Raw genomic sequence first — 21,269 nt, 5'->3', positions numbered from 1 at the left:
GTACGTTAATATATTATAAGTGATTAAATTTCGATTACCTTTTTAAATGTATATCAATTACATATGACTGATGTTCAGTTATTTATATATGAGGTTTAGCTGAATAAATTTAATAATGCAATACATGATCTAATGCTAAATTCTATTCGAAATGTGTGCTCAAATTTAAAATATAAGTTTCTCAAAATAACAATTATTTTAACAAATTCATTTTGCGATAATGGTGTTTTGTCACCAATTTCAAGTTTTTTCAACATCATTCACTTCCTTTAAACTCTTTTATTTTGTATGAAAAAGGGTCGTCATGCAAAATTGAATAATAATACTCTTCGTTAATAATTTGATCTAAAAACATAATATATGTTAATTGTTATTAATAGTTTGTTCTAAAACTGCCTCAGAGCAAAACTAAGAAGATAAGCCTTCCCACATCATTTATTTTATGTATTCATATGAAACAACAAAAACATTAAATGTAAATCACTTAACATACAACTAACAAATAAACATAGGAAAAATCACTTTTACACACAAAGGGCTCACTCTCCTTTGGAGAGGGCAACTACTATTAACAACCCTTATATAAGCATTTTACAAAATAATAGGGAAAAAAAATTACATCAATATAAAGAGAAAAAAAAAAAAGGGAAAAGAAATGAGCCTAGGAAACTTATTATACTAATCCAAAGGCTGATTTTCCTTCTTTTTAAAAAAATTCCAACCAACACTGTTAAATAGGGTTTTTAGTTCTTCTAAATCTGTCCACATCGAGACAGATTCAAGATTTAAAAATTCAAGTTTGAAATTTCACTCATGACCCATTATTTATACTTAGTGAATCTACAAGTCTTTAACTACGGTCGTTGTGATATAAAAGTAAAAAAAGTTACTTTAAGAAATTAAGTTTAGATGTGTAAGTAGCCTTAGGAGTCCATTTACTTGGAATAACATCTCTAGCTGAGAGGGTTCTCTTTTTGGTTAGTGTGGTTAACTTCACTGAAAATGGTCCTTGTAATGGTCCACCAATAATGCACCAATTTGCACCCCATAGATGTGACATGGTTAACCATCGATTAGACTTTGCCTGAAAAATAAATATATCAAAATTTTAAATGACAGGTAAAAATGACATGTCCTTTTGCTTTAAGGCATGTCCCTTGATGACCTATTATTGTCTCTCTAGTGCAAGAAAAAACCAGATAATAATTTATTTATTTTTTAAAAATGAAATAAGTCATTTTGCACTATATGATTGGTTGGAAAGGTTAAAAGTCAATTTTGTAGATTATTGTACTTGTGCACTAGGGTGGATTATTGGAAGAGCATGTGAAGAAAGTGATTTTAGATGGCAAGAAAAAATTGCATAACAAAAAGAAGATAACATATGTATTTTATAGACAATAGTATAGAAAGTATAATATAAAAAAAGTTTTATAATATGAAATTTATGGGTTTGGATTTGAAATTATCACAAATTATTTGAATTAGCATATTTATAGTGTTTGAGTTAAAGTTATTGATTCAAATAAAGCATAACTTGTTATATACTATATCCATCCACATTAGTATAAATTAATACTATTTTTTTTTAATGATCAGATAATCTTAAAATAAAAATTAATTCTTAAAATGAGTTGAAGTTCTACACTATAATGAAATAGAAAATACAAAATTAAATCACTTATAAGATATCTAGAACTAGAACTTTTTAATATAATAGCTAACCGCTATATATCACAAGTTAAATTTAATTTATAAGTAAAACATATTTTACGTTGTCAACCTATATAATTTAAATTTGTACCTCTCTTATTTGCATGGATCCAATATCACCATCTCCATCCTCAAACTCCACCAAAAGTGAAAGCCAATAAGGTGTTGAGCCTGCATTTACATGAAATGCAATGTTTTGTCCAGGATATTTGCAAGGAGTCCTACACCCACAAATTCAAAATTTTAGTATTTTATTAATTGAGGCAATAAAATATCAAAATTTTAGTCGATCGTGACAGTAAAATTACTCTATTACTAACAACACTTCATCCCATAGTTAAAAGGTTAAATCTAACTTGCTCAGAGCAGCAATGAAGTCACTCTACCACTTACAATACCTCATTGTCATACTTAAATTATTTGCAAATGATTTTATCGATCACTCAATGAAAAAAAATGTAGTAATATATTAAAAATGAAAAAATATAGTGACTCACTGGTGTCATTGTCAGTTTGTCACTACTTTCTCAAAAATTTTAAAGTATAATTGTACGGTATACTTTTATTAAATTAATTAATTAAACCACTAACCATAAATTGACAAAACTGAAATTGCAGTCTGTTAGTATTATTACCAACTAATTAAATAAAATTAAGACACATAAAATAAAACGACTTACTTGCGATAAATAATGGAGATTTTACCACGATTGCGCAAGTTAGTGTTACGACCCGAAACAGCCATACGTCCGAACGCGGACCCACTAAGGTCGAAGTGGACTAGACCTTTAGTTAGGGCCGGTGATTCATCAGTAACAATAATTGTCACGGCCCGTTTTGAGCAAATGGTTTTATCCAAGCATCTTACTTTATAGCAAGCTCCACAACCTTCGCCCTTTTTGAATAAGGCCGAACTCACAGCCCCAACTCGAGCCCTGAACGGCTTCACATCCACCATCGTTCCATAACCACATGCTCCACCTACACCAAAATTCCATCATTCACAACGAAATTAAGATATTTCAAAATTTTCTAGTCGTAAAATCTTAACTCCGCTACTATAAAAAAAATATTTAATTATATTCCCATTGGCCTGTTTCTCTATCCATAAAATGCATGACCTGGAAAGCACGTTATAATGCATTTAATATCATAAAATTCCTCACTAATAATTACTCAACTTGTTTTACTATAACTTTCCACTTATGTCTCCTTGTCTATTTATTGAACCAATTAGAAGTAAATGAGGCGGAATTAGAATTTTTATAATTTTTCAGCATTTCGCCTATGAATGTAAATATGAGCCTTTTAAAATTTGTATCAGATTCTCTAAAATAAAAAGCATCTCTGCATTTATGAAGAATCCAAATAATATTGAGTATAAAACTTGAAACGTACCGTCACTACCATCTCCATTAGGACTACCATACCAAGTAGCTGAAGCAGAGTGCCAATGTGGGTTCGAATTCACAACACGTCTAAGAGGGCCAGCCGATGCAATGTCAACAACCGCGAAAAAAACTAAAATCACCGAAACAACACAACTAACAAGGCAAATACTAGAATCCATAACGTTGTGTTAATATAGTCCTCGGTTTCTCTCTGCGTTTCGCGGAGAAACCGAGGTAGTAAGATTGTAAGAATTGAAGAAGAGATGAGAGTGTTAACAAGTTAGAACTAAGAAGAGAATTATATAGTCCTATTTTTATAAGGTGAAGAATATTATAAAGGTTAGTGGAAATTTTAAGGTCCATGTGACCTTATATTATACTATTAGAATATTTTATTTTTATTTTATGATGGTACCACTACGAACTTTATATTATAATAAAAATAAAATAAATGGGGGCCAGCGACAGTTAAGGCGTTAGAACAGCAAGCTAAGTATAGTTCTTGTCAGTTGAGGGGTCACTTTGTTTGTTGGTTTTAACTATACATATTTTACTACATTAATTATGTATTCAATAAATAACAGAGTTTTCAGTTATATTATATAGTACCGATAGAGTTGTAAGTATTTCTTTTATTTTTAATTAGAGATTTTGGGTTTGAGTTTTTTTAGGTATGAAATTGGCATTGTTAGGGTGCGTTTTAATTAACCTGACCTTAATGTGAAACTTTTTTATGCGAATCTAGATTTTGTCAGATTCCAAGGTGAGTACTGAAATTATATGTCTAGAAAATGTGAAGTAGTTAAGAATCCCATAAAAATGAACGGTAAATATGAAGAAGAAAAAAACTCAAGAATTCTTTTGAACTTTGAAAAAATCACTTATTTTGAATTATGAAATTCAATTACTTATTATGGACCAGATCGAGGGAGTACTAATTTGGCTTAGTGTCTTTGTCCGTCTATAATCAGTTGGTTTACGACATGTACTCGTAGCTTTGAAGATGATATATACATCGTCTTTACATTTTTGATGACCGTAAATTGAATGATTGTGGAACTTAGTTAGAAAGGGAGATTGCTAGTGTACGAATAAGTCTCACATTGATAGTTGGAAAGAAAAATGAGTTAATTATAAGGTGTTGGATACTTTTAAAGTGTGAGCCGCGCCTGTAAGACTTTTAGGAAAAACTATGTAGATTTGACTCAAATCAGACAATATCTCACGATATTTCTTAGACCATTTTAGCCCAATAATTTCTTATACTATCAAGCTCTACATATAAAAAAAAAAAAAAAATTATACTAGTATTAGTTATATGGAGATTAACATTATACACATAATTTTTTATTTCATACCAAATATGGTTGTATTAAAATACTTGCTTAACGGTAAGTGCTTAGGGGCATATAGGTCATTTGACGAAAAGAATAGAGAATTCTACCGTTATTTTACTTATTTTTGTTTGTTTATTGGGTTTTGGGATTTTCCTCAAGTGTACTGTTTATAATTTCCATTCTTTGGTTTCATCTAAAAAAACAAAAAAAAAGAACGTAAGAATCTTTTATTTTTCAATATTTGGATCCATATTTTTTTTGTAATGTTCCTTTGAGTACATGTTTGATTTTTATACTTTAAACAAGATCAACTATTTTCTTCCATTTTTGTTTTGCTTTTTTATCTTTTTTATTTTATTTCTCACAAGTCCATCCATATTGAAGTCCGACTAATTCAGATTTGTGTCGGATAAGGCTCCATTCAGGGGATAGCGCTCCCTACCTTAAATAAACAATCAAGAATTGAATGTAGTCTTTGTCTAACGATAATAAAAAGTGTCTTTCAAATCGACCTGTGTAATGACGGGATGATTAGGATCCCTTCTTCTTCTTGTTTAACCTTAAATAAGCAATCAAGAATTGAACATTCTTGTTGTCTAATAGTAATGAAAAGTTTCTTTCAATCGACCTATGTAATGACAGGATAATTGGTATCCCTCCATTTTTAATCAACAATTTTAAATTTGAGCCTTTAAAATAAAATAAAAATCAATTGAGAGAATTAACCCTTGAAATATTTGTATGTAATAATATATAACATGATTTTATGAAGTCCTCAAAAGTGTTATTTAGTTTGACTTAAGAATATTATTATTGGATTTATATTATATATATTATTGCTATTTAATTTTCACGTTCTATCTTTCACTTTAGGCATCTCTTTAGGGGAGAACTTTATGCTCATGTGATTGACACCTCTATTTGCCTGTTATATATACGCATTTTGTTTTTCATCACTTTTGGGGTCTTGGACAACTCATCTTTGTTAAGTCGTACAAAAATAAATTATCGTAATATATTTTATGTGGTTAATTTAATTATTTAATATAGACGAATAAGAATATACAAAAATGATTCAATTCTTTTAGTTGAAATTGTCAAATAGAAACGTTTTATTAGGAATTGAGATGTTTAGCTGAAACAAATTAAAGGATTATAAGTTCGAGTATCTAAATGAAATGTTATGACAATTTTAAGGGACGATTATGTACTCCATTAATAACCAATGGACGACTCTATCTTCTTACCTCCAATGTTAAAATGAAATAGATAGTAATCTTGCGTCATTAATTAGAGGTATCGAGTTTGAGTTTTCTATATGAAAACAAAAAATATATAATGGAGAGTACTATTTCCTCCTTAATTTATCTTATGGCTGCGACATAAATCAGAATTAGACGTGATCTGAATATAAATATCAAACACTAAATAAGAATTTTTTTAAAAAAACCTATATTTCCTCATCATATACCATATACTATTTTTACTAGTAATTAGTAAATGGAACTCGGCATATATACAATTGTTCCTCATCATTGGCTCGCATATGTAGGGAAATCCTAAAAAAATTCTGTAATCCCATTATTTATTTGCTTAAATCAGAGGCGGATTTATTTGCTTAAATCAGAGGCGGATTTATGATTTGAAAATAATAGAGACATGCGCAAAAAAATTGTTTGTGCACCTTGTATTAATTAGTATACTTATCCAATCTCGAGTGACTATGATCCTCATACCTTAAGCTAGAGAAGAGATAAACTTACCTTTAAGGCAGGAGGATCATGGTCACGCGACAAGAATATTCATAAAATGAAAATCTAAAATGTATCATAGCGGAAGAGTAACAAATGTGAATAATCAAAGGTGTTTTATCCTTATTTTCCCACCTAGCTATGAAGAGTGATAATTATAGCAAGAAAAGATAGCAAGTGCCATGAGCAGAGGCACCTTAAACGATCAAAGAGTGATTCTATACACATTCTTTATTGAAAAATTATATGATATGTAAAAATTAAATATTAATTATTATTAATTAATATGCATATTCTTCGTTAAATTTCTTATTCCGCCAATGGTAGGTGGGGTTGTGGCTTCAACCTTCAAGTCTAAGAATTATATATTATGGTTGAGGGCAAAAACATGCCTCGTGCGTTCCTTATCTATCCAACAAACGTATCACCAATCACACACTCACTTCATAATTATTTTAGGCAAAAACATGTCTAACTTTTACCATATTCAATCATTGACACGTTATTGTGTTCTTTTTCTTTAATTGCACGACGTGTAACAACATTAATAACCAATAATATAATAGAGGGAGTACTATATCGATAGCTCTTTGAATTTGTCAGTAATTCAACGTAAAAATTAGAACTAAGTATTATTTCAATTGAGCACCTAAACACATAATTAAGTGTTTCTATTAGATCGATACTTTCGATTCAAATTTTATAAAAATATCCGAACGTGTTCTCAAATATAGCATACTTTGTTCTTATAAATTATCAGCTTCTTGGACAAACTCATATAAAAAGTCATATATATAATAAATGTGAAGGAAAAATTATAACCTAATTTTTTTGCATTATCTATTTTATAAAACATATCTATATTTATAGTATATATATATATATAAATTAGATTATCGAAGGATATACTTACTTAAACCTTCTCAGGAATTATTATAGGAAAAATTGTATGAAATAGCAAATTATTAATTCAAATTAAATTTTATAGCCATAGTTTATTTTAATTGTAATTTGCAGCAAACATTCCTTTTTTTTGCCATTTGATTCAGTATACAATTAGTCATTTTATACATTTCGGTATAAAATGTATAAAATGTGTTTGTGTTTGTATAAAGCAAGAGAAAAGTGTTTATACAAATACAAATACATATATTTTCGTCATATACACTTATAATTATACAGATTACAATGTATAAATTAATTTATACAAAACTGAACAATTTGTATAAAATTGGATGTTTGTAGCGAATTATACAAATCAAAAGCTCCATAGCAAACATAAAATATGCTATGGAACGCAATTATGCAAACTATAGCTATAATATAGAAATATAATTTTTATGTTTGCTATAAATTTTTTAAAAATTAAAGTTTTCATATTATATTTTTTTAAAATAGGACTAATGTACGCAGTACACGTACAGGAAGTTAGTAAATATATTGGAAGCGATGATGTATAGTTTAATTAATTAAGTGGTACAGCTAAATATTACAATGTTTATTAGATTATTGTGGTACTTTTTAATCTCATCGATTCCATATAGTTGGGATTTTTGGTTTAGTTATGAATAAAGTTAAATATACAAATAATTCTTAATACATCGACCCTACTTAACAAAACAATTAGCAACCAAATGCAAACTTTTCTTTACACGTAAAGTACAGGCTTGAAAAAATCTCAAGATTTTCTGTGATAATGGGTAATGATATACTTTCGTTCTGATACTATTTGAATTTTGAGAGTTAAAAAATTGATCGTAAGTTTGATAAAAAAAAATTAAAATAAAACTAATTGATATATTCGAGAATTGAATAAAATGCAATTATAGAAAAACTCTTTTAATTCTTGAAATTCGAACGATATCACGTAAATTAGATCGCATAGAGTATATGTTACAGGCTGTTAGTTAAAGTAACCAAATCTCTATGATTCCCTTTCAGCTTATAGAACAATACTTACTATAAATCAATCATTTATAGTATATTTCTCAAATTCTTATATAATCTTATCAAATGAGCAGATTACAGTTGAAAGATCATGACGTTGTTTTTCATAATTTTATAAAGATCCATTAGTTAACAATAGTAATAACTAGTTAGTCTTTTAAAATAATCTTTTCACATGGAATGAACATCTCATCACATCGAGCATGAATTATTTTTTGTAAAAATAAAAATGATTCGATTCATTTTAGTCCATTCAAATTCGTCTCAAAGTTAACGAGCTCCAAATCTTGAGTTTATCAAATTATAAGTTTAAAGCTCTATACGATCGATGATGAGCTGAAAAATTTGTAGGTCTGGCACAAAAAAACATGATATTCGAAAATATATAGATCCAATGTCATCCGAAGATTTATGATACGTATATAGAACGTGCTCAATATCTCTAAGCCTGCACCATCGAACAAAGATGTATATGAGAAATGTACTATCTATAGGACCTATTTTATCAATAAGATTTATCATCATTTTAGCGACTCTAAAACTATTATTTTTATTATTATTTCTCTATCCTGTGTCCAGTACCTACAATACGTGGGTAGAGCCCACTTGGGAGTAAGTGATAAAATTAATTACTAGAGTTTAGTTTAACATGAAGTTGCTGTGGTGTAGTGGTTATCACGTTAGTCTTACACACTAAAGGTCCCCAGTTCGATCCTGGGCAGCAACATTATTTTTTATTTTTTGTTCGCTTTAATTTTTGTTCCACCAACTTATAATTGATTCACTTGTATGGTTGGTCATAGAGGTGTCAAATGAGCGAGCTGATTGCATTATCGGGTGATTAATTACAAGAATGGCGTTGGAAGTGTGTGGCGTCTTGAATTTTCGCCCCCACTTTCCCCATGAGCAAACCTTCAATTTTAATAAAATTTGGCCCAACATTTTGACTTTTAACCCTGAAAGTCTATCTACGAATCAAGCATGGATAAAAAGTTCAAGACCTCCCATTTTAAAGGTTGACAATGATTGCAAGATCATCATGTTTTCATCGACTAATTTTATCATCCTTAATTAATTGTTTTGGTAATTTTGGATGGGAATAGATGGGGTCATTATTCTTGCTATAATAATGAAGTTTATATTCCATCATGCTCAAGTCATGTTGCATTTTCTCCCTTGTTAAATTATTGAGATTTTGAAGCCTTTTGTACTAAAATTTTCCATGTGACATCATGTGAATAATATCATAAGAGAATAATTGAAGTTGGTACTTGGCTGGTGGGATTTGATTCAAAAGAAATTATATGTTTTTTTTTCAAGTTTTCAAGGAATTTGTTTCTTTCCATCAAAATAAATAGGTTATTCATGTTTGTTTGTTAACCATCAAAATCATAACTCAATTTAACATAAACACAAAACAATGCTCATCGTCATACAAGTACTTGTAAATTAAACTAAAATCAACCAAAAATTATAAGTCAATCACCTCAGCCTATCATTTTACGTCTCATAAAAATACTGATTTGATTAAATCTTTTACCATTTATCCATAATATCTTTTGTAGTCTTCAAAACATTTTTCCTAAGACATAACATTTTATTTATTTCTTTATTCCATTTCTGTCATAAAAATATATATATAAACTTATTCATTATTACGTTAAAAAATGTCTACCAAATACATATGAACTACTTAAATTTTACTTTTTCTGGGTTCATCCCCTATTAATTTCTTTTACCTTTTCTTGAGTCTTTTTTTTTCCCCACTTGGTGTTCCGTATCCACATTGGAGCCCGACTAAATTCAGATTCGCGCCGGAAAGTCCCACATTGAGGGTAAAGTGTTCCCCTAATAAAGGCGACTCCGTACCCAAGGAGACTCGAATCCAAGACCTCTTGATTAAAAATGAAGGAGTATTTACTACTCCACCATAATCCTATTGGTTCTTGAATCTTTGTTATGTTGTATTATGCAACAACTTTATTTAAAGGGAAAAGAAAAGCACAAATAAAGTCCTCAAGGGCATAAATTGAAATAAAGCATTTCTTTTCCAACAGTTTTGTACCAAAAGTTAAGGAGGCATTTGACAGAAAAAAAATTGAAATTGAATTTTCAAGAATTTGAAAAATAACAAAATAAAATTTGAAATCGTATCACTTCAAATTCCTTACAAAAAGTAAAAACAATATTTTAATATGTATTCATGGCCAAACACAACTCTAATTATTAAATATCATTTTTCATTTTAAAAATAAAAAATTATTATTATACCAAATTTCATAATAAAACATGATCAAACACCCACTAAATTAAATAATCATCATCTTGTAGTGCAAGTAAAGCAGGATTTGAAACCTCAAGAAAACCCGCAATTACTATCCTTCAAAAATGAACGCGCAATAAATAAACCTACTTCTATACAATAGCTCATAAACCTTTAAAGACCAAATGTCATTCTTTTAAATCGATAAAAGCATAATTAAAAAAAGTATATATTAAAAAAAAACTAAAGAAATGATATACACTCCCTTCACGTCTATATCTTCTAAAATACTCATAATGTACCTTATGAGTTGGATCCCACGTAGCCCAACTCCTTTAAAAACTTTTACTTTTTGATTGAACATTCTCTTCACATCTAAGAAATATTTGTGCATATAAGTTCTTGCTTGCTACTTTAAATTACTCGTAGCGTAAGCCAGCAAAATTATTGCATTGCATAGAAGTCGCTTGGTAAGAATATATCGTTATTGCAAGTTTATAACTGTTAGAGTTTGTCTTAAATTTTCTATTTTATTTGAATTTTATCTAATTGTGATTTACTTTTAAAAAAGAAGAACTCTTTCATATTTAATTATTTTTTTCATTTGAAATGTTAAAATGTCTTATGGATTATAAAAAAGAATAAAAGTGAACTAACCTTACTCTAAGATAAGAGGGTTTTCGCCCTTCTGTCTTTTCTAGAGTTTTGATTTTGTGATATTTTTAATATATTTTTATAGGGAAAGTTAAATATGGGAAGTTTTGAGAAGCAAGTGAAGGAGAGAACACAAGAGTTGAAGATGTTTTTCAAGAAGGGAGTAAAAATTGTGGGAGATTCTTGCAAGAAGGGTTGGAACAAGATGAAGAACATGAGGAGTTGAAATATTTTTATTTTCTTTAATTTGAGAGGTTTTGATTATTGGAGAGAAGGCTGATTTTATGTCACTAGGTATATTTTGGTTTAATTTGCAAGTTTGGTTCTTGAGAAGATAGAATTGTAAAGAGTCTTTGGTATTTCTCTAGTGTTTCTATGGAACAAATTTGATTTTGAACTATCTATTTTATGGTTTACTATGATTTTGTTTGTTGTAGTTTGACTGAATATAAATATTTAAAAAGAAAGTAATAATATTTTTGAAATTTATAATCTTATATATAATTAAATATTTATATGATTGTATGAGTTTTGAAATTATTGATCTTAAATTTTGTGAGTTTTCTTATTCCTCTTCAATTTTGAAATCTCTCTTACACTGTGAGGTATGATTAATTTGTGTGGATGTTATAAGTGTGCTAGCGTACAGGTGAGGATTATAATAAATAAGGATCGAATTAATTCAATAACTTTTTCTTAGATCTTGTATATAAATATATATTAGAAATTTCAATAAATATATACAAATATTTAATCATGAATTTAGTAATTAAAATGAGCTGTATATTTGATAAGAAACTCAGAATCATAAATTTCAAAATTTGACTTTATCTAAGCACATAATAGCGAAAAGCAAAAAAAAACTTGTTAGAGCCCATTGTTGCAAGTTCAAGTAACTTTAGGACAAAACAACTTTAACCTAAAGTATTGCATAGACCTAAGGTGTAAAAGTGTTTATGGTTCGATTTGAGACAGTTTTTATCAATTCATTATTTCCATACTTATAATTATTAGTATAATAATTTACCCGTTTCATATCATATATCATATATAAAGGAGGACTTGAAATTTCTCTCTTGAAGAACCATAGAATATTCATTTTTTAGGTTGTTGAGCAATGCTTGAAGAGGTGTGGAGTGGGAGTTGGCAGAACCATATTCCTCTTCTTCTTTTTTATGTTACTGTATAGTTCTATTCATGTTTGTTATTATTGTTTATATTTTATGAGCATTTGTAAAATTACATTATTGTGTTGTCGCGTCAAATTTATTAGAGAAGTCATATATTTTATTTTATAAGTATTTTCTTATTGGTTAAACCGAAAACAAAACAGTTAGGACCAAGACCTATAAATCAAAAATCGATAAAAAGATCTTACTGATTTGGTTATTGGTTTGACGTATTTAAAAACCAAAAACTGATAAACCAAATTGATAATACATAAAATTGAACCGAACCGACCGATGCACACCCCTAGTTGGCTAGCCTTCTCTTGTTCTTTTAGCAATATTTATTTAGTTATAGCATATATAGTTTCTTATTTTTGTTGTGTATTACTATCCGTTGTTATATTTGTTTTATATCTTATTGTTTTGTTGTCTCTTTTCTTATAATTTTGCATTGAATATTTTTCTTTTGAGTTGAGAATCTATAAATTCAAAAAATTCTCCTTACCTCACGAATATAGAAATAAAATATGTATACATCTTTTCTCCTCTTCAGACCGCACTTTTACATGTTGTTGTAACAAAGATTGAAGATTTCCTTAACAATCTTGTAGACAATGAAATTTGCGTTGAGAAAACAATAACCAAGATTGGAAAATAATGCAACAATCGTATTTGTTGATTTTAAAGTGCGAGTGTTACAATCTTTATCATTCCTCTGTTTCGTCTTTTCAGATATAATTTAAGGGCTTTTGAGCTTGATCTTGAATTTTGTTCTTGATCGTGATTTGTGAATTTGATGAACTTGATATGAACTTGAACTTGATGATCTTGATCTTGGATTCAAAGGCTTTAGAGCTTGTTCTTGAATCTTTGATGAACTTGAACTTGAACTTTATCTTCATCTTGACTTTAACTTGAATTCAAGGGCTTCGAGCTTGTTCTTGAATCCGTTGGTCTTGATCTTGATCGTTCTTGAACTTGAATACTTGAATTCTTGTACTTGTAGCTTGTAGAGAAATTTGTGGCTTTTGATCCACGAGTTTTTCACTAGCTTCTTGTTAGAATTCTTGGTCCCTTTTCTGAATTATAAAGACCCCTATTTATATTTTTAGAATAAAGGAACTGTGATAGGAACATGATTCCCTTCGGCCCATTAGATTTAAGTGACATGACATATGAGTTTTATGAAGCAGACTTGTCACACTTTGACTCCACCACAGATTATGACCAAATAAAACTTATAAGACGGAAACTATTATCTTTTTCACATCCATATATCATGACAAATCATCATGAACATAAAACTAGGTATGAAAACATACTTAAATCCATGAACACCATTTGTGATTTTGGTCTTTTAAACCAAGACATTATTGAAACAAACAAAGCTGGAAAAGATTATTCCTCCATTGATGAACATGGAAAGTTGAGATTCGAGATGAGAACAAAAGGAGCAAACTGTGTGAATTGGGTAAAATGAAAAACTGAATTACTTCATGTTGATTACACTATATATCTACAACAATGTAAGAAAGTTCTAGAAGCTTAGCTAACTAACTTCTTGATGCACAACACCCAAGGCCTAACTAACTAACTAACAGAAAGACTAACTAACTAATCACATAACTAATCTGCCAGCTAGTCTAATTACAATTGGATAATAGTAATATTTATCTCAACAGCCCCCTCAAGTTGGAGGTGGGAAGCTCACAAACAATTTGTGCAAAATATTGGAATGCTTGATATTTGGCAAGGCCTTGGTCAGAACATTTGCTAGCTGATCTCCAGTTGGAATGTGATGAAGTACAATGATACCTCCTTACAACTTATCTCTAACAAAGTGACAATCCACTTCTATGTGCTTTGTTCTCTCATGAAACACAGGGTTCCTGGCAATGTGGATGGATGTCTGACTATCACAAAACACAGATATGGGCAAAGTACATGTCAAGTTCAGCTCTGTCAACAACATTTCCAGCTATACTATTTCTCCTACCACCTTTTCAATTGCTCTGTATTCGGCCTCTACTGAGGACAGAGATATGGTTGTTTGCTTCTTGGACTTCCAACTAATAGGACTATCTCACATTAACATTACATAACCATTTACTGACTTTCTTGTATCAGGGCATGTAGCCCAATCTGAATCACAATATGCAGTTATGAAGCAGTCTGTGTTGTTGGACAAATATATACCCAAACAAGGATCATTTTTTAGGTATCTTAGAACATGGTATGCAGCCTTGAGGTGTGGTTCTCTGGGATTCTGAAGGAATTGGCTAAGATGTTGGACATTGAATGTTATGTCCATTCTTGTGTGAGTCAAAAAATTCAGTTTGCCTACCAGTTTCTGTAGTGTGTAGGATCCTTCAACAATAGGCCTTTATTTGCTTTGAGCTTGACTGTAGATTCAAGAGGTAATGTCACTGGTGTGTAGCTCGAACATTCAAATTCTTTCAGCAAATCTAAGGTGAACTTTCTTTGAGAAATTAGGACTTCACAATCCATATATGATATTTCCAAACCAAGAAAGTATTGGAGTCTTCCTAAGTCTTTGATCTTGAATTAATCATGAAGGTAACTTTTTAGAGAAGTGATTTCTTCAACATCAGTACCTGTTAAGACAATATCATCCACATAGATAGCACAAAATCCAAAGAAGTCCCAATTTTTCTGTAGAACAGAAAGTAATCACTCTCTGAATGAGAATAACCCCTTGAACCAAGACTTGGGCCAGTTTGTCATACCATTGTCTGCTTGCCTGTTTCAGTCCATATAAGGACTTTTTAAGTCTACAAACCAATCCTGTGTCATCTATCATAAAGCCTGGAGGTGTGTCCATGCACACTTCTTCATGTAAGTCTCCATGAAGGAAAGCATTGTTCACATCTAGCTGGTATAAATTCCATCCCTTTTTAACAGCCAAGCTGATTAAAATTCTGATTGTAGTCATCTTACCTACTGGAGAGAAAGTTTCATTATAATCAATACCAGCCTGTTGAGTATAACCTTTCACAGCAAGTCCAGTTTTCAGCCTTTCTACTGTACCATCAGCCTTATGTTTGATCTTGTAAACCCACCTGCATCCAATTGCCTTCTTCCCATGGGTAGTTTAACAAGATTCCAAGTATTATTAGCATACAATGCTTCAAATTCTGATGTCATTGTTGCTTGCCAAACATGATCAAGTGATGCCTCCTCATATGAACATGGTTCAGTATCATGAAGAAAACCTTAAATTATATGTTGATTATCTTGATTGAAACTTGTGAGGGATAAATGGGATAAAGAAAATACAAGATTATAAGATGGGGTTGACGATTGATGTTGTAAGAAGGGTAATGTGTAAGTGTACTCTTTCAGTTAAGTAGGAATGTTGTGTGGTCTACTGGATCTCCTGAGGTTTAAAGGTTAGACTGGGGGTTGAGTGATGGTGTTTGATAGGGAACAACTGTTTGGAATTTGGTTATGTGTTGGTAGTGAATCAGGAGCCAATGAGTGGTCAGTGTCTAATGCTGCTAAAGGTGTATGTGTAGGTGAACACTCAGGCAGATTATTGTTAGTGACAGTAAAGGTGATATCATCATCCAATACAGGTACTTTGTTAAAATTGTTATCAGTAGATTTTAACATATTTGGATCAGTATGCAAGGTTCTCAATACAGTGCTAAAATTAGGATTAGACTCAGACAGAGCAAAGGAAAAAATATTTTCTTGGAATGTCACATTTCTGGAAACATGTATCCTTTTGGTGCTCAAGTCTAGAACCTTATACCCTTTTGAGGTGCAAGGATATCCCATAAATATGTGAAGTGTGGATCTTGGATCAAATTTATCTTTATAAGTCTTTAGTGTAGGAAAACATAGGCATCCAAAAGACCTAAGGTGAGAGTAGGTGGGAGATAGGTGATGTAGTATTTCAAAAGGTGTCTTGTTGTTCAACACTAAATTAGGAAGTCTATTGATCAAGTAAGTGGCTGTCAAAATACATTCTCCCCAGTTTGTAGTGGGAAGTTTGGACTGGTATAAGAGTGCCCTAGCAACTTCTAGGAGATGCTTGTGTTTTCTTTCTACCACACCATTTTATTGTGGTGTGTAAGGATAAGTTCTTTGATGTATTATTCCTTTGGCTTGGAGATATGTGTTGGTTTCATTGTTGGTAAATTCTGAACCATTGTCTGTTTTTATTGATTTGACAGTGGTCTTGAACTGGCTTTCTACAAGAGATATAAAAGATTTTATTGCTTGAAGGGTGTTGCTTTTGCAGCTGAGAAGGTGAGTCCATGTTGATCTACTAAAGTCATCAACTATGATCAACACCATGTCCATGAGACATGACAGAATTAATCAAACTAGGAGCATTAGCAGTATGAACACAACTAGGAAGCACAATATTATTACTCAAACATGTGGATTTTACAGATGTGGCATTACAAGAGTCTACAGTAGAGGTGACATGTAAAAGATTACATGGATTCCACTTAGAAGAAGAAGTAACAGATGAAGTAAGAAAACAAGGTTTAGATGAACTAGATGTAACAGTAGAAACTGATCCAGTAGGAACATTGACAGAACTGGAAGTGTGACATCTTGAACACAAGTAATACAGGCCATTTTGTGCCCTACCAATCTCCAGAGAGCTCTTCAGTGAAGGGCCCTGCATTAAACAAGAAGAGTTATTGAAACTTACCATTCCTTTTATGTGGGAAGCCAAACAGTGCACTGAGATTAAGTTGAATTTAAAGTTGGGTACAAACAACACATTATACAAAGTCAGTGAAGGATTCAAACACACATTACCAATTTCTGTCACTTTCACTTTCTAGCCATTTGGAAGGGTAATTATGAAAGGATATGGTATGGGTCTGAGGTTGTTAAAGAGTGACTTGGTGAAGGTCATATGGTGTGTGACTCATGTGTCTATGATCCAAGAGTCAACATTAAGTTTCAGGCACTTACATGACAAATTACCAATATCAGAAATTAAAAAATAACAAGTTGGGATACCTGGAAAGTTGACAGCTCCACCATTGAGATTCTCATGTGCAGTGTTACTGGTATTGTTTCCTGCTTGGATTTGTATATCCTCCAACAAGTTTACCAGTTGATTGAACTGCTGATTAGTTAGAATTTGGCCCGACTGCTCATGCATTTTCCCTTTGCCTTTGCCTGTCTCAGGTGTCTTCTCACAACTATCTCCCATTAGTTCCTCTGAGAAACCATTAGCAATGGCTGCTGTGCCTGCATTCTTGCCCTTTGTGAACTTGAAATCCGAAGGAAAACCATGGAGTTTGTAACATTTGTCTTTGGTGTGACAAGTCTTTTTACAATAGTCACACAACAACTTAGACTTGTTTGGAGGCTTATTGGTACCCACAGTGTTTCTATATGGAGTATAGTTAGTCCTAAAACTAGAACTAGTAGCTCCATTTACATGAAAAGAAGCTGAGTCCAGGTTGAATTTGCTGTGAGGTTTGACTTCCCTCTGTTTTTCTTCCTAGACAAGAATAGAAAATGTTTGAGCCATAGTAGGTAAAGGGTTCATCATCAAAATGCTACCCCTCACAATGGTATACACTTAATTTAGACCCATTAGGAACTGAATGAGTCTCCTGTCGAGTTCAGCCTTGTGTATTTTTTATTTTCCACCACATATACATAGGCATGTGCATTGTGAATTAGTGTCCAAAATGTTGAGTTCTTCCCACAGCTTCCTGATCTTGGTGTAATATCCTGTGACATCTAAATTGCCCTGACTAAGATCATTGATTTCTTGTTGAAGCTGATACAGTTTTGCCCCATTAGTTTGATCATACCTATCTTCCAATTCATCCCAAAGTTCCCTGGTATTATCAACATACTGCAAGCTATCTCTGAGGTCTTTGGACAGAGAATTTAAGATCCAGGAAGTCACCATATCATCACATCTTTCCCATTGAGCAAATTGGGTGAATCTAGATTTGGTTTCTGTATTTTGCCATTTATGAAACCAGTTTTGTTCTTCACAGATAATCCTCGAAGAACAACTCTCCTCCATGAACGATATCCAGATCCATCAAAAAGGACTGGAACAATTGAGGATCCTGCACTTTCAGAAGGATGAACGTAAAATGCACTAGTCAGATCTTGGACAACATGAGATGGTAATTGATTGCCAGTGGAAGTCCCCTCCTGAGCACCAGTCGACTCCCTGATATGTCTGAGATTGAGCTACTGAAGAAAAACGAAGAGAAAATGCAGATGAATTTGAAAAGAGAGAAAAGAAACGATCACGGAAGATGAAGAAAGCCTTATGGCTCTAATACCATATTGAAACAAACAAAGCTGGAGAAGATTATTCCTCCATTGATGAACATGGAAAGCTGAGATTCGAGATGAGAACAAGAGGAGCAAACTGTGTGAATTGGGGGAAATGAAAAATTGAATTACTTCATGTTGATTACACTATATATATACANTCTTTAATTTGAGAGGTTTTGATTATTGGAGAGAAAGTTGATTTTATGTCACTAGGTATATTTTGGTTTAATTTGCAAGCTTGGTTCTTGAGAAGATAGAAATGTAAAGAGTCTTTGGTATTTCTCTAGTGTTCCTATGGAACAAAGTTGATTTTGAACTATCTATTTTATTTTATGGTTTACTATGATTTTGTTTGTTGTAGTTTGACTGAATATAAATGTTTAAAAAGAAAGTAATAATATTTTTGAAATTTATAATCTTATATATAATTAAATATTGGAAAAATTACCTAACTATACATCATTTATTATTATATTTTCTTATTTTTCCTATCATTTAAAAAAATATCAAAAATCTCCTTTTTTGCCCTCACCATTCCTTTTTTTGGATACATTAATTTGAAATCTCCTAACAATGATTTTTCTTTTTTCGGATACATTAATTTGAAATCTCCTAACCATGAGTTTTCTTTTTTTGGATACATTAATTTGAAATCTCCTAATTGATCCGATACATCACTGCTACAATAGCTTTTGTTTTATGCAATTTATCATGTTCATATTTAAGGTATTGATATCTAACTCTAATGTTGTTGAATCTTCTATTAGTGTTTATCATGTTCAATATAAATGTACTTGATACATAATTTTTTTGTCATGTATCACACACCAAAAAATATGTTATTTGGAACAATTACATGTATAATGTTTTTAAAATAAAATAAAATATAGTAATTCTCAAACAAAATAAGATACTTAGATAATAATATATCATGTACTATTTTTTTAGGCATGATATGTAAATTCAAATTCATACTAAATGTATCTGATACATAACAATTACCAAACAATAATGTATTAATCTCAATAAATTCACTTGATACATAAACCTTAATGTTTGTAGCTAAAGTATTGTGTATCAAATTATTTGATAGGTGCATGATACATAATATATATCAAATTCAATAGTTTTCAAACTTTATTACATATATCATTATATGTATCAACTGATCACTACTGTTTTTGTATCCCACACAAAAAAATGTTATTTAGAATAATTATATGTATAATGTTTCTTTTTATAAAATACAATATTTCCCATACAAAATAAGATACATAAATAGTAATATATCATGCACTAATTTTTTAGACATGATACGTACATTTGAATTTATACTAAATGTATATGATACATAGCAATAACCATACAGATATGTATCCATCAAAGTTATGTATCTCTTCAACCTTTTTATACGTTGTTTCAATGCATAGCGGATATACATGATATAATTTCATAGCACCAACATGGACGACACAAGGCAATTACCTGAAGGAAATTTGCAAAAAGAAGATATCATATCTTTTTAACCAATTCAGTTGTCCAACAAGTAGGCAGAATCAAGTGATGTTGCCCCTCTCACTGCAAAATTCACACCTTGCCTGAATTTTAAAATATTCCTTTCATTTTTTCCTTCCAAATATGGTGGCACTAATATATGAGAAATTTAACATCTTTGCATAAGCGTTTAAGAGGAGCTTGGATACTATAACACGAGAACACAATTAACAATGGACAAAAATTAGCTAATTGATCCATTGACCAATGTATTAATTATCTAAATGTGTAGATATGCATACCAATAAAATCAGCTATTGTTTTCGACTTTTTTCAATCTATTACGATTTGGGTGAGAATTGAAAGAAGAAAATTTGAATTGTTTGAAGCTAAACGGATTTGGAATAGAATTGAGAGAAGAAAATTAAAATTTTGAATTGAATCTGAGCGGATTTGGAAGAGAATTGAGAGAAGAAAATTTGAATTTTTATTAGATTGAGTCTTTTAAGATTTGGGAGAGATTGAAATTAACTAGATTAGCGTGATTTGGAGAACTCACAACAATTTTATATTCTCTTTCCTTTAAAAGTCTAACTGATTTTGTTTTAATGTATCATATTTAATGTATCCGACTTCTTTGCTATGTATTCAGATAGCAATAATTTTGAGGGATTTTTATAAATTGAAAAAGAGTAGGGATGGAATGTAATTTAGGTCCTTACACTTTGTGATTTATGTAAGTTACTTAAATATTTATATGATTATATGACTTTTGAAATTATTGATCTTAAATTTTGTGATTTTTCTTATTCCTCTTCAATTTTGAAATCTCTCTTACACTGTGAGGTATGATTTTTGTGTGGATGTTATAAGTGTGCTAGCGTACGGGAGCGGATTATAATAAATAAGGATCGAATTAATTCAATAATTTTTTCTTAGATCTTGTATATAAATATATTTTAGAAATTTCAACAAATGTATACAAATATTTAATCATGAATTCAGTAATTAAAATGAGTAATATATTTGATAAGAAACTCATAATCATAAATTTCAAAATTTGACTTTATCTAAGCACATAATAGCGAAAAGCAAAAAAAAATTGTTAGGAGCCCATTGTTGCAAGTAGGGGTGTACATGGTCGGGTTGGTTCGAATTTTTCAAAAATCAAACCAATAAAACTTGGGTTTTTTCGGATTTTTTCAGGTTTTTCGGGTTGTTTCGGATTTTTCCGGTAAAGTATTCATACA

At 30.7% G+C, this 21,269-nt stretch overlaps 1 protein-coding gene, 1 long non-coding RNA gene and 1 other non-coding gene across 3 annotated transcripts; 2 read left to right on the top strand and 1 right to left on the bottom strand.

Annotated features, from left to right (window-relative positions):
• Positions 1-521: 521 nt before the first annotated feature.
• LOC125865405 (expansin-B3-like) lies at positions 522-3,427 on the bottom strand. The gene is made up of 4 exons (XM_049545599.1): positions 3,112-3,427; positions 2,394-2,694; positions 1,805-1,934; positions 522-1,084 (listed from the first exon to the last, which is right to left on the bottom strand). Exons 1-4 carry the CDS (start codon positions 3,281-3,283, stop codon positions 887-889), a joined length of 801 nt encoding a protein of 266 aa, XP_049401556.1. The 5' UTR covers positions 3,284-3,427; the 3' UTR covers positions 522-886.
• A 5,366-nt stretch (positions 3,428-8,793) lies between these two features.
• On the top strand, positions 8,794-8,866 carry TRNAV-UAC (transfer RNA valine (anticodon UAC)). Its single transcript has one exon. It is a non-coding gene; the product is annotated as a tRNA-Val (tRNA).
• Positions 8,867-11,083: 2,217 nt separating this feature from the next.
• On the top strand, positions 11,084-18,803 carry LOC125865636 (uncharacterized). Its single transcript, XR_007446374.1, has 2 exons — positions 11,084-11,350; positions 18,739-18,803. It is a non-coding gene; the product is annotated as an uncharacterized LOC125865636 (long non-coding RNA).
• The last annotated feature ends 2,466 nt before the right edge of the window (positions 18,804-21,269 follow it).

The sequence above is a fragment of the Solanum stenotomum genome, chromosome 5 (assembly GCF_019186545.1).
Source record: "Solanum stenotomum isolate F172 chromosome 5, ASM1918654v1, whole genome shotgun sequence".
Classification (NCBI taxonomy): domain Eukaryota; kingdom Viridiplantae; phylum Streptophyta; class Magnoliopsida; order Solanales; family Solanaceae; genus Solanum; species Solanum stenotomum.
The sequence above is the reverse complement of the archived record's forward strand: the minus strand, read 5'-3'. Positions and strand labels throughout refer to the sequence as shown.

Excerpts from the sequence above, each read along its gene's own strand:
- LOC125865405 (XM_049545599.1), bottom strand. The coding sequence starts at position 3,283 with ATGGATTCTAGTATTTGCCTTGTTAGTTGTGTTGTTTCGGTGATTTTA. Across the intron at positions 2,695-3,111 it reads TAATGGAGATGGTAGTGACG|GTGGAGCATGTGGTTATGGA; the intron begins GTACGTTTCAAG and ends ATTTTGGTGTAG. Across the intron at positions 1,935-2,393 it reads ATCTCCATTATTTATCGCAA|GACTCCTTGCAAATATCCTG; the intron begins GTAAGTCGTTTT and ends TTGTGGGTGTAG.